General features: G+C 33.3%; 1 protein-coding gene across 3 annotated transcripts in view; it reads right to left on the bottom strand.

The window, feature by feature from the left end:
• The window catches only part of elmo3 (engulfment and cell motility 3), a 54,722-nt gene that overhangs the window by 5,095 nt on the left and 35,459 nt on the right, over positions 1-14,168 (bottom strand). For 2 of the 3 annotated variants that reach the window (XM_017354204.4, XM_009297958.5), the window contains exons 16-20: positions 5,202-5,365; positions 3,025-3,137; positions 2,420-2,524; positions 2,243-2,322; positions 43-123 (exon numbers count right to left, since the gene is read on the bottom strand). In XM_017354204.4, coding sequence (XP_017209693.1) covers positions 43-123; positions 2,243-2,322; positions 2,420-2,524; positions 3,025-3,137; positions 5,202-5,365 — 543 coding nt within the window. Of the gene's footprint in view, positions 1-42; positions 124-2,242; positions 2,323-2,419; positions 2,525-3,024; positions 3,138-5,201; positions 5,366-8,190; positions 8,247-14,168 lie in introns of those variants that run through there. The other variant, XM_021470668.3, reaches the window with a different exon arrangement.

Raw genomic sequence — 14,168 nt, 5'->3', positions numbered from 1 at the left:
AGAGCTTCCTGCAATTTGGTAGTGGAATAACACGAAACTCACGTCTGTTCTGGACGAGGCGATGAAATTCAGGCTGTACTCCTCAACATCATACGTGATGCTGAAAGCCAAGTCCAGCACCTCCTGTCAAACCACACAAACCAGCACACTGTTACGCTGCAGTTCTGCTAATAAATTAGGGTTTAATGATTTCTGTGGAAAATGCAGGTGGAATCCTGCAGTTGAGGTCATAAAACAGAAATAGTGGAACACAGAATGCCATGAAATTGAGCACATTAGGATAAAACATTGACTAAACATCATTTTTCTTGCACTGTAAAATCAACTTGTCAATTGTCTTTTGTTTTTCTGAACAATTGGCATTTTCTAAAGCTTTAAATGACCATTCTTATATAATATATATATATATTTTTTTTTAGCAGACTTTTATAGATTAAAATGAATATTAACATTTTACTCAAACCCATACCAAATAAATCTAAAGAAAATGAAATGAAATGAAAATAATAATAAAAAAAAAATCTAAAACACATTATGGGTATCCCAATCTTAATCCTCGGGGTTCCACAAGGTTTAGGAGTGTGTTTATGGAAATTTTGGACCATTTTTCTTAGGGATGCACAGAATATTCAGACACATTTGGGCCATTTTCGGTTTTCAGCTGAAAGGTTTTAATCATTGAAAAAAACATGGCCAAAACAGTTTGTTTTGATGACACAAACAAACACGACATGACGCAAATGTGACAACTCAACCAATCGACAGCTAGATGTTATCTGTCTGAAGCCCCCATCTGCAAAAAGAGACAACTAGTGGTGTAACAGATCCCAAATCTCACCGTTTTTTAGTCACGGATCGAACCATTTTTCGAATCAGATAAAAAGGGAAAAAGACATGTAATTTGCTTTCCATTTATTACAAAACCAGTACTGCAAAACATTTAGATTTTAACAAACAGAACTTAGAATCTGCAATTTTATTAAGAATAATCAGCTAAATAAAAATAAATAGTAAAATATTCAGTACTGTGAAAAAAATTCTGTTACTACTTTTACTAATAACGCTAAATGTAGAAACCTAACATTATAATTTGTAAAACCCATATTTATTTTTTTAGTCTTATTTTCCCAAATGATTCAGTTATTCACTCAAAACTTCATGTTTCATTGCTAGATGTGTTGTTTTTGAAGAATTATTATTAGATTGCAGTTGGTTGGCCACCTATTGGTTAAATAATGTAACTGCTGCCTACAACTTTCATTTTTGAGCGTCGTTAAATGCATATGACGGTGATTTTAATCTTTACCTTAAACATCAGTGGTTTTATCTAAACTACAACCTGTTATCCCAGTACTTCTGTGTTATTTGACTGTTTGTAACTTCATAACTAACTCAAAAGACTAAAGACTGAATCTCTTGATTTATTTTACGTTTTTCAAACACAGATTTGAATGCAGCAATTTGAAGGATTAATAAACATATGCAAATCCCCATCATTTATATTTTATGTTGTGTCAGTGTTGAGATCCCGATCTTTTAATGATTATTGATGCAGCTTACACTGAATGCAATTATACAGGCTAAACAAGTAGTGATAGAAAACCCCTTTATTAACCTAAGAAACCCACCACAAATCCTGAATAACCTACTACAACTTCTTCATCATTATATTTTACAGTAAAGCCGAAATGCTTTCATACATGTCATTTGAATGACACGAAAGGTGATCTCTCTGCGATCATAAACAAATTCAGGATTAATCTACCAGTAAAAAAGTATTAATCTGCAGACCATGTGTGTTCCTAACCGTGGGTTGTGATCCATATGAATCACAGATTAACTGTGATCTGTTACACCCCTAATGATAACCCATTGTTGCAATGTGCTAAATAAATATTTTCATATTTTTTTAATTGATTTGTTCTTTGAAACTTTAATATGAATTGATGCAATTACAATGCCTTGATTTTCTTAAGGTCAGTACACAGTCATAGCCATAAACGCAATGGTACTAATAATTGGCATCATTTATTTTGGTGTTTTGGTTTTCGGTTTCAGCTAAGAATTTTCATTTCGGTGCAACTATAATTCTTCTAGAAAAGTGTTTGTGAGGCCTGGCTCACAGTCTCCCTCTCTAATTCATCCCAAAGATGTTCTATAATGTGAACCAAATGTAAACCACGATACAAACCAAACCAACAATTTAGTGAAGCATCCCACCCCTTGTGTTCGAGCGTCATACCTTAGTTTGTTTTCCCTTGTTCTCCTTCATGTGAGGACAGTCTTTTCCAGTCACCACATTCTTAATGTCTGCCACAGGAACTGAGGGGACATTCAAGCAAAATTCAACTTTATACACTGAAGTTTAAATATCAGCTACTGGAAAACTCGTATATTAGGATATCTGAAATGCACATACTCTTATCCTGAAGCGCCTCGATGGAGGGCATCTCCGTCTCCTCCTCAACATCTCCATAGTGCAGCACTTTATGGTTAGGAGAGAGTCGACAGTACCACAGCTTGTCTGGAAACACAACCACAAAATAATTGCTAATGTGGTTTCTTAGCATTGCAGAAATATTTTTTTTGATTATTATTTATTTAAAGGTGCAGATAATCCATTTATTCACCCTTTAAGTTTTTCAAACCTTAAGAATTTCTTTTTGCCGTTAAACAAAAAAGAAGATATTTTGTAGAATGTTGAAAACCTGTAACCATTTATTTGTCCTAAAATGGAAATCAGTCAATTTTTCAACTTTCTTCAAAATATCATCTTTCATGTTCAACTGAACAAAAAAAAAAAAACAGGTTAGGTTAGGAACCAATTGAGCGTGAGTAAATAGTGAGAATTTTAATTCTGGGGTGGACTATCCCTTTAATCATGCTAGTTTTTAAGAAGTTATGGTTTTAATCCTCTGACACGTGGGATGGAATCAGTTTTTATGCACTTTTTTATTTAAAGCACAGTAACCATAGCCAAGTTAAATGGTTATGTTAGCATTAGTGTGTATTTTGCGGTCTCACCTTGTCTCCGACGACTGCTCATCTTCCTGAAGAGCGTCCCGTGACACAGACGGTTCAGTCTTTGCTGTCTGATGAGCTCCAGAAGCTCCGGCTTCAGGCGCTCCTTCAGCTCACTGGACACACACACACACACACACACACACACACACACACACACACACACAAAATGTGTGAAAAAGAGACACCACAGCTATCACAAGTTGGTGACTTCATGTCCATTTTAAATCACAGATGTTAACTAGAACTACAAGGAGAAAAATGCATCACTTTTAAAAATGGTTAAGATGAACTGCTGGTATGAATGTTTGCTTATATTTGTGTATAAATGACTAATAACTCATTTTAGTTGTGTCTTGAAGTGGGCGGGACACCCCAGATAGTACTGACTATGTGATTGGTCAAAAAGTCTGATGAGAAGCTCAAGTGATGTCATAAAAATGGTTGATTCTTCTTATCAAGGTTTGATTTCTTATATCTAGGGCCTGACAAAATCTGCAGATGTTTTGATATAAATGATAAATTTTGTTTGAAAACTGATGCAAAATTATTTTCAGAACATCGCATCTGAAACAAAATACATAAGAAAGAACTTGTTTATCTCATTTATCTTGTTCTAGCTGCTGAATTAGTACAAAATTCAGTGCAGGAGAGCACAACCTGTTTTGAAAAATTGCTTGCGTACAAGGTCGTGAATGTTCTAGCACCCCAATTTAATATACACTCCTCGATGTGCTTTACCCTCGTCTGATGCTGGTCTTTCAACCTCTCAGTCAACGCAGCTAAAATCTAAGGGAGACCGGGCATTCTCTTCATTGGCACCTAAATTGTGAAACTCTTTACCCTCTGATATTCGCATTGCAGAATCCTGGAGTATTTTTAAATCGACTCTTAAAACTTACTTTAGGCTCGCTTTTATTTGTTTTTATTGGACTTTTATAAGATTTTTACATCTATTATTAATATACTTGAGATGCTACTTTTAAAGGCACTATATAAAAATAAAAGTTCATTAGTATTATTATTATTGTTATATATATCAAAAATACCTTAATGTTATCTGTCTTTTAGTGGATTTATAAGATTAAAAAATATAAACTTATTAAAATAGTAAGATGTTAAAATTTTACTTGACAAATTGTATTGTTCTCACCATCTAAACATTTGTAAATTATTCAACTATATATAAATAATATATGCAAGTAATATATACATATGAAAAGAGGGTAATAATTAGACAAATTTACACAAGTAGATTTCAGTGTGGGCCTATTTGTGTAAATATATAAATTTACATAAAAAATATATATTCAAGTGTAACATTTACAATTGATTTGTCATGTGTGGTTTAATTTTAAAAGGTCACGAAACACCAAAACACATTTTGTTTAGATGTTGACAGTCATATATGTGTCCCCCGCTGGTAAAAACACTATTAGGACACATTTGTTTCACAAAAAAAGTGTAAATTGGTTGTTTTTGCGTTATTTCGAGCAAATTCTTTCTTTCGGTTTAAAAAGAAATTTTAAAGCTACATCACAGCCATGAAATCCTTGTGTAAATTCCAGCGTTTAGACTAGTTGTTTGTTCTAGCAGGTACAGTACAATGTTATGACTTTGAGCTTTCAACATTAATTCATGAGAAAGACTTGGTTCGACCAATCAGCGCGCTCTATTGTAAATGAGGTGCAACTTCATTAATATGCATGATATAGCTCCAAAGACTGTTTTTATCTGTTACAGTGTTCAGAGAGACGCCACGTTGTGCTGCCTACCGTAATTAAACAAGTGAAAGAAGAAGAATTGTTCGGAGACATGGGTCCTCAGTGTTGTGTGTATAAATGTGCTGCAACAAAGGTTTTGTTGCCATTTGTGCCGCGATGCGAGGGCAGATCAAAAATACGTTTGTAAGGAATATTTTTTTTATGCGAGAGCTTTTTGAATCTGGAAATGGTGAAATACATTTTTGCAACTCGTCTCCTTTTAAAAAAGACGCGGTTCCAGTTCGTATTGATTGTCCTGTCTCTATGAATTTCATGGCCCTTTAAGTAACATATTTAAACAGTTTAGCAGGTGTCATCACTAAACATATTTGAAAAATGAATCATTATTATAAAGCTATTGACTCTTTTAATTCAAAGTTGGAAAAAGTGTTGTTTCAGTTTTGCGTCAGTACGTACAGCACAGGTGGAGCAAGCGTCTCCTCCTGGTGGAGTCTCTCTGTCTGTCTGAGTTTGAGGATCTCACTGTAGTTCAGCGCGTTCACTTTATTCTTGAAGAGCTCCAGAGACGTGGGTTTGCTGGCAAGAGTCCTGGTGATCTGCTCACGCACAACCTGCATCACCTTTAGGGGAAAAACAGGAGAAGTCACCGTGAAAGTCCACACACAAACTCTCATGACCATTTGCGCAGAACGCTTGACCTCATTCACCCATGAACAACATGCCTCTGGGGTTCAGGTCAAGATAAATGAAGGCAGACGGAGAAGAAAACCTCCATAAAACAGCAGGAGAGGAGAAATGAACAATGGAAATATGGGTCTCTCTTGCAATGAGTGTCCAACTGAGACAAACAGACTGAAAAGATGAGCGCAGTCAACTGGAAGAGAGCGAACGCTTGACCACAAACACATTTTATGCTGAGAGCTTTCACATGTGATGGTCCGAAGAGATACAAAACCATAATATTAAAGAAAGAGTTATGATTTAGGGAGGGGGGAAAGAAAAGAGGTTTTTTCAAGTTCATGTCTGTGTAATGTTGTGGTGCTGTCAAAGACAAAGACTACAAAGTAAAAACATTACACAGCATCACCACTAAAAAAAACAACAAAACAAAGCTAAATGCAATGAATACAAGAATAAAAACAAAGCAGTAAAACAAAAAATTAAAAACATGACATTCGACTACAAACAAAAGAAACACACACACAAAAAACACAATACAGCAAATAAAAACAGAACAACAACAAAACGTAAAACAAAAACTATGCAATAAAACCCTGACAACATTAACATAAGGCAGCAAGCAAAAAATACACAACAAATAAAAAAACAGAACAAACAAAACAAAAACTAAGCAACAAAACCTTAAAGCATGATGACATTTGAAAACAAACAAGAAATACACACAAAAAACAATGAACAACAAATAAAAAACAAAACAACCAAAATACATCAAAACTTAACAAAAACTATACAACAAAACCCGGACACAACATTATGACAAGACAGCAAACAAAAGAAAAATGCAACGACAAAACACACAATACACAACAAATAAAAAACAGAACAACAAACAAAACAATCAAAAACAACAAAACCTAACAGAAAATCTATGCAACAAACCCTAACAAAACAATGACCACAAAAAATACACACAAAAAACTATACAACAAATAAATAACAGAACAAAAAAAAACCTATGCAACAAAACCCTAACACAATGTGACATAAGACAGCAAATAAAATACACACACAAAAACACAATAGGCAACAAATAAAAAACAGAACAACAAAACCCTAAGAAAACATTATGACATAATACACAACAAATAAAAATAAAACACACTAAACAATAAAACCAAAAAAATAAAAATTCTATGCAACAAAACCTTAACAAAACATGATGATATGACAACAAATAAAAAAAAATATTTGCACAAAAAACACAAAACACAACAAAAGCTATGCAACAAAACCAACACATTATGGCATAAGACAGCAAACAAAAGAAAACAGAACGACAAATAAAACCTAACAAAAAATACTATGCAACAAAACCCTAACAAAACAATGACATATGACCACAAATAAAAAAAATACACTCACAAAAAATACACAACAAATAAAAAACAGAACAACAAAAACCTAACAAAACATAGGCATGAGACAGCAAGCAAAAAATACACAAACAAAACAATACATAACAAAAAAATAACAGAAGAAACAAAACAATAACCAAAAACTGTGCAAGAAAAACCTAACAAAACATGATGACATAACACAACAAACTAAAGAAATACACACAAAAAAACACAACAAATAAAAACAGAACAGCAAACAAAACAACAAAAAAATAAAAATAAAAAACGAAATCAAAACCTCAAAACTAAATCTATCCGACAAAACATGATGACAAGACAGCAAACAAAATAAATACACACAAAAAACACAATACAAAACAGAACCAAAGAACCAAAGCGACACACAACAACAAAGCTTAAAACAAAAACACGAAATACAGTATGACAACATACAAAAGAAAAATGAAACAACAAAAAAATACGATAAACAAACAAATAAGTAAATAAAACAAACAAAACACAACAAAACTTAAAAACTGTCTGGTCATCCATTACTTAATGTATTTTTTTGCCAGATGGGGGCAGTAAATCCAAAAACTAATTTCTTGTTTTTTGTTTGTTGGTTTGTTTGGTAAAAGGTTAGCAGCATTTTATACGGTACTTTGGTCATGACAATCTCTCAAAAACAACCAACACAGCTGCTTATTTAGTAGTTTAATAAATTTCTCCAATTTAGGTGTGGACAATAAAACAATTAGAATTGAAAGTGTTACTCCCCTCAAAATCATGGTCAAAAGTTACATTTGAAATATTTCTGAAAGAATTCTCTTACAAAATACAGAAAAACAGATCATTCAATACAATAACTGTTCGTACCTTGGATTTATAAGGTTCTATCTACGTTCTCAATGACTTTGAGATATTGAGCTTTAAAGTTTTTGCATTCCATGTAGATAACAGTTTGTGTAACATTTGTTTCTAAATCAAAAGTCTTAAAATGTAAACAACTTACAAAAAACATGCCATAATGTAAATAAAATGTCATTTAATAAGAATGTCAACAACTCAATTTTGACAAAAATGTCAGATAGAACCTTATAATTCTATGGTGACGTGTTTTCTGTACATGTTTTACAATGTATTACAGTATTTCTCTCATCATCAGTGTTGAAAATGTGCAGCTGCTTCATATTTTCTAAAATATATTTTGATTCAAAAGTTCTATTTACTATTTTATAAAAGTGTTTACTGTCACCTCTGATCAATGTCATGCATATTTAAAAAAAAAAAAAAAAAAAAAATCTTCTGCATCTTGCTTTTTAAAATGCATGTTCATTTGGTCACTAGAGAGAAAACACTCATCCTACCTCAGCCATAGTAAAAGCAGCTGCTGTCCGTCACAAACCACAGCCAGTTTGAGTGTGTGTGTGAGTGTGTGTTGGTGTTTGGGTGTGTGTATGTGTTAGAGTGAGTGTATGCCCCCTCCCTCTAGATACCACACACACTCCACTATGCCAGCAACAATTAGAAGGCGTTAAACAGAAAAAAACACAGGAGAGAATGAAAAGAAAAAGAGATGAAGCTACTTATGAAGTTAAGAAACATAAACACTCAAGCTCTTTCACTCAAAGGCAAAATAAGAGCACAAGGCTAATTCTGGTATGTGCTATACATCTATTGTTGTATATTATGTAAATTTAGTTTGTCATTTTAGTCCTTCAGTTTTTTCTAGCTGATATTCATTTTATTTTAGTGCAGTAAACAACCTGTCCTTCTTTCATTCTTTCTTTTTGTAGGTTAGTCACGTCGGCTTTATTGGCATTTTAACAATATACTGTACCGTGCAGTCCACTGTGAAACGAAACAATGTTCCTCCAGGTCCAAGGTGCTACATCAAGCAACATAAACTGACAACATAACACAGGACTACACAGTACTATAAACATTTAGAAGAATGAAATCAAATTAGATCAACTAAAATAAAAATGCATAAGAATAAGAGCGCAAAGTGCGGTGTATGCAACATTTAGTGCAAAAGGATAGTTCACCCAAAAAATAAGAGTTTTGTAGTTTTTTTTTGTTGTTATTGTTTTTTTTAATACAAACGAAGTTGTTTTGAGAAATGTTGGAAACTTGTAACTATTGACTTCTCCAAATGGAAGTCAATGGTTCCCGGTTTAAAACATTTATTATCCTTACTGGAATGTTACTTAGATCTTTCAGTTTTTATTGTCTTACTATTCTACCACAGCCTACAAAACAATTGATGTACCTTTAACCTTCTATAAGGTTCATATTAAGAAATTTTCATGATCATTTTAAAAGGAGGAGCGAAACAGTGGCTCAGTGGTTAGCACTGTCTCCTCAATTCCTGGCGGGGTCAGTTGGCATTTCTGTGTGGAGTTTGCATATTCTCCCCATGTTGGGAGAATAGACAAAGACATGCGCTATAGGTGAACTGAACAAACTAAATTGGCCATATGTGTGTAAATCAGTGTGTATGGCTGTTTCCCAGTACTGGGTTGCAGCTGAAAGGGCATCGGTGCGTAAAACATATGCTGGAAAGGTTGGTGGTTCATTCCGCTGTGTTGACTCTCTGATAAATAAGAGACTAAGCTGATAGAAAATGAATGAAGGAGTTTTTAATAGAAGAAAGAAACTCAAAACTTGCTTGGAATCACTTGAGGGAGAGCAAATAGCGAGTAAATGTAGATTTCTGTGTGAACTATCCTCTTTAATAGTGTCGGTACATGTTAAATGGATCATGGACACCAACAAGATTTGTTGTGCTTTTTAATTATAATTATTAATTTCTGGAAAACTAACCTAAACAGCTTATCCAGACCAAAAAGTTTAAAAAATGAAGACACAACATACTCAACATACACAACAATCTGTGTTGTCCAAGAAACTAGTTTATTCTCTAAGGCAGACTTCATCAAACTTGTTCCTGGAGGTCCGGTGTCCTGCAGATTTTAGCTCCAACCCTAATCAAACACACCTGAACAAGCTAATCAAGGTCTTACTAGGTATACTTGAAACACTCAGGCAGGTGTGTTGAGGCAAGTTGGAGCTAAACCCTGCAGGGCACCGGACCTCCAGGAACAAGATTGATGAGCCCTGCACGAAGATCATGCCAGCTTTTTGGCTATTTCTTTATATATATGTGCTCAGCATATAAGAGTGCACCCATCTCTCATTTAAAAGAATATTATCTATAGGATACTTTATTATATTTGTGCATATACATAAGTTTGGTCAGTACTGAAGCCAAATCTGGAGCTAATCTAACAAAATAACTTACAATTATGGTAAAAAAATAAAAAATAAATAAATAAATAAATAAAAATCGCAGCCCAAATATATATGCAAGGGAAAATCAAAATACAATTTTCAAAAATAGCAAAAATCAAGAGAAACAAAAAATATATACAATTTTGTAATTTGTTGTAATTTGTAATTTTGTTCTTGCACTAATATATATTACCCATATTCACTGAGAAAGGAAAAAAAAAATCATTTTCACAATGTAGTGTACTCATATATGCTGAGCACTGAGTGTGTGTGTGTGTATACAGCTCAAAGTGACATTTAAAGGCTTAACTAGGTTAATTATGTTAACTAGGCAGGATAGGGTAATTAGGCAAGTTATTGTAAAACGATGGGTTGTTCTGTAGATAATCAAAAAAAAAAAAAATTTTGACCTTAAAATGGCTTTAAAAAATTTAAACCTGCTTTTATTCTAGCCTAAATAAAACAAATCGGACTCTCCCTAAGAAAAAATATTATCAGACATACTGTGAAATATTCCTTGCTCTGTTAAACTTCATTTGAGAAATATTATTATTATTATTATTAAATTCTGACTTCAAATATATAAATAAATATATATATATATATATATAAATAAAGAAAAAATTGGCTTAATTTCAAGACAACTTTAAAAGAGATGTATCATAGACAACAGTTGCTTTTTTGCAAATTATTTTCAAAATTAATTTACAAAAATAGCTTGTTAAAAAGGGAAAAATATATAGTATGTATAATTTGTCTGAAAACCACCTCAAATTTGGCTTTTCTTTTAAGGAAAAAAAAACACCACTCAAACTTATTTGCGACACTTTTAAACACGCTAATGTTTCAAAAACACCTTTCAGGATTGAGACAAAAATATTTAATTAAAAAGCTAAATTCTGACATTTTTAAAAAGAGTTATTTCTGGGCTGTGGTTTGCTGCTGATCTGCGCTTCTGCATCAGAGCAGGACTCCTTTTGTTCCTCTAATACCCTTTTGTAAAATCTCTGGCCGACGTTTAGCTGAAACAAAAGACAGGCCGGTCAGCGGGACGTTTGTCCTTCGCAGGGGTCGCGGCGGTCACGAGGCTTTACGGCCTGAAAGCGTTCATTAAAGTGAGGTCTGTTTTGTTGCAGTGCTGAATAGTTTGGACAGGAGGAAGGACACTTTCTTTAACATCAGAAAAGGAGAAGTTTGTTATTTAGGGAATGCTGATAAACACAAAGGCCTTTAAAGGGGGAGTCTGTCTTTTGGCGTGTTTGTCATTCCGCTATAGCTAGAGGTTTCTCAGATGAAGGGATCAATATTTATTTGTCCTGTAGATGATTTAATGGCTGCAGCAGCTGCTCAATTCTCATACGCGGCTCTACTGGGACTCAAAGGCAAATTATAAAGCTTTCAAGAAGTGATAAACAGAGATTGATCTTTATATAACAAATAATACATTCAATGAGCAGTTTGGATCTTTAAAAATGACTTGAAACACCATTCAAGTTCTATTTTACTGACATGATATAAAAAGGATTTAGTAATTATGGATGGGTGGACGGACGGACGGATGGACGGACGGACAGACAGACAGATTGATTTAAAATTTTAGCTGGAATAGAAAAAAAATTATAATTTTATAATAATTAATTTGTAATGGATTTAATTATGGTAGACTTAGTGAAAATAGTTTTAATAGTGAAAAAATTGTTTAAATAGTGTCTAAAATGCCATCTTTTAATCCAATAAGAACTGATTGGGTTGTGATAACATTTTGAAAACTGATAAATAAATCAAAAAAAGGACTTTTGCATTGGATAAAGACAAATGTAGGCAGTCAGGTAAACAAACATACAAACAGATTGTTCAATAATGTTTTAGTAATTTAACTATACTACTCAGGCATGTGATTGGCAGAGGATAAAAAAGAAGGAAGGACAAGCAAACTATGAAAGGGCAAAGCATCAGGTTGTCTGCTTTGATGACAGTAAACCTCACAATGAATTTATTTCATTGAAATTTTTTTCCTGTTATTTTGAATTGTCCATTTAATATTTTGATTTATTTTATTTTACCTTTGGATTCTTTTAATACTTTCTAGTTAATATTGCTCAATGTCTTCCTCGTAGTGCCATAACTCTATATGAATTTCGCAAAAAGTTTTCATATTTTTAAGTATTGTGCAGAAACTTTGCCACAAATGCAGATTAAGGAGGTATTCAGATATCCCTATATTGCACCACAGCACTTTAACACAATATCCACAATTACATATTTTAGAGTTTACCTTACATAATTACCTTTGAATTTGAGGTTTTATCTGACATTTTTGTCACAATTGAGTTGTTGACATATTTTTATTAAATGACAACTTTTTTACCATGTGGGTTTTTTTATAAGTCGTTTACATTTTAACCACTTAAACTCTGCTGCTATTTGGGGTTTTTCCGCCTGGATTTTGCCTACCCAAATTTAAAAGCTTCCCAAATCCACATGCAGAGGTTTAAATGCAAAAATTTGTTATCATTTTAAAGAAAACCCTTTGAATTTTCATAAAACGCTATTGAAAGTGTTTAAAATAACTGTATATGTCGTCTGTGTTATAATAAACACCTAAAAAAAGAGGCACTTTTTGTATTTTTTTTTTTATAAACTCAAATTTGAAAGTGTACCTTTTAGGTTGTGTGTGGTCTAGCGTGCTGTAATTAATTTTGGTGGTTCCTGCTCATGTCTGTAATCATAGGAAAAAAGAAAAAGGTCTCTACCATAATCTATGCAAAAGTTATTGCATTCCAACTGATGAGAGGTGCTGTACAAGCCACAGAGACTGATCCTTGTTTACATATTTCACTATTCTTTTGTTTGATCAAACATAATTCACTGTGTTTGGACCACATCAGACATATAAAAGAATTACTTATGCATATCACCTCAGAAACAGAGGAGAATGGCCCTGAAGGGCACAGCATAAGGTAAGAGATGACAGCTGTCTGTGCTATCTGGGGCTGCTTATTGATCAATAATGTATTGTTTACATTTGTGCGCCATGAAAACACCACAATTCATTCAACAACTGTTAGGCATATGAATATAATTCAGTAAAAAGAATGCTAGAACTGTATGAGCACCAGCAAGAGCTTTCATTTGAGCTATAACTTATACATGTGTCATATAAAAAAAAATATGAAAATGAACCAATGTAAAATACCTAGCTCGGGTATCCAAAATACTGTGTATTTAAGTGTAAATAACTTTTATACAGTAGTATAAAAACCAAAGTGATGCATATGTGCATAAAATATAGATTCTACCCTTTCAAACGACACCACTTACGGGGGTCTGGTGCAACGCTAGCCCTTTAAATCTGAAAGCGAAAGTCGATGTCGTCACGGACCCGGTACCGGGTCCGCAGAGTTTAAGTGGTTAATACTTTTTATTTAACAAACAAATGTTACACACATACTGTTTGCTAAGGAATGCAAAAACTTTGAAGTTCAGTATCTCAAAATCATTTAGAACACCAATAGAACCTTGTAATTCCAAGGTTATGATATAGCAAAGTCAGCTAGTGTATTGTTTCTGACGTGATTCATATTATTATTATTTTTTTCAGTTATACTTGTTTTTTTAAGTGTAAAGCAGTTTGAGAATTAAATTTTAAGGTTCTAAATAAAAGAGTTATTATTTTTATTATTGCCATAAGATTTTTTGCATATTAAAGTCTCAAACATAAACGTCAATGAGAAGGTGAATAATGCTCCTGTAGAACAAGCGATCAACATTTCTTGTGCAAAGAAACACAATGTTAAAACAAGGAGAAAGGGTTAAGTATGTTAACCTTAAGGACATCTATGAGCCACTGTGCTCCAAAAGAAAGTTTGCATTCAGAAAAACATCTGAAACGTGTAGTTTGGAGCAATATTGTTTCTGTTTTACTTCAGTTTCTCATCAAATCTTCTGACCAACAAAATGCTCTTTAGTATCTGACATGCCTCACCCCCTTCGAAACAATTGCTTTATGCGCATGCGCTCAGCCACTCTCACTGGCAGAACTGCAGTAGCA

The sequence above is a fragment of the Danio rerio genome, chromosome 25 (genome assembly GCF_049306965.1).
Source record: "Danio rerio strain Tuebingen ecotype United States chromosome 25, GRCz12tu, whole genome shotgun sequence".
Taxonomy (NCBI): domain Eukaryota; kingdom Metazoa; phylum Chordata; class Actinopteri; order Cypriniformes; family Danionidae; genus Danio; species Danio rerio.
Note: the sequence above shows the minus strand (reverse complement) of the source record. Positions and strands in the feature narration are given on the sequence as shown.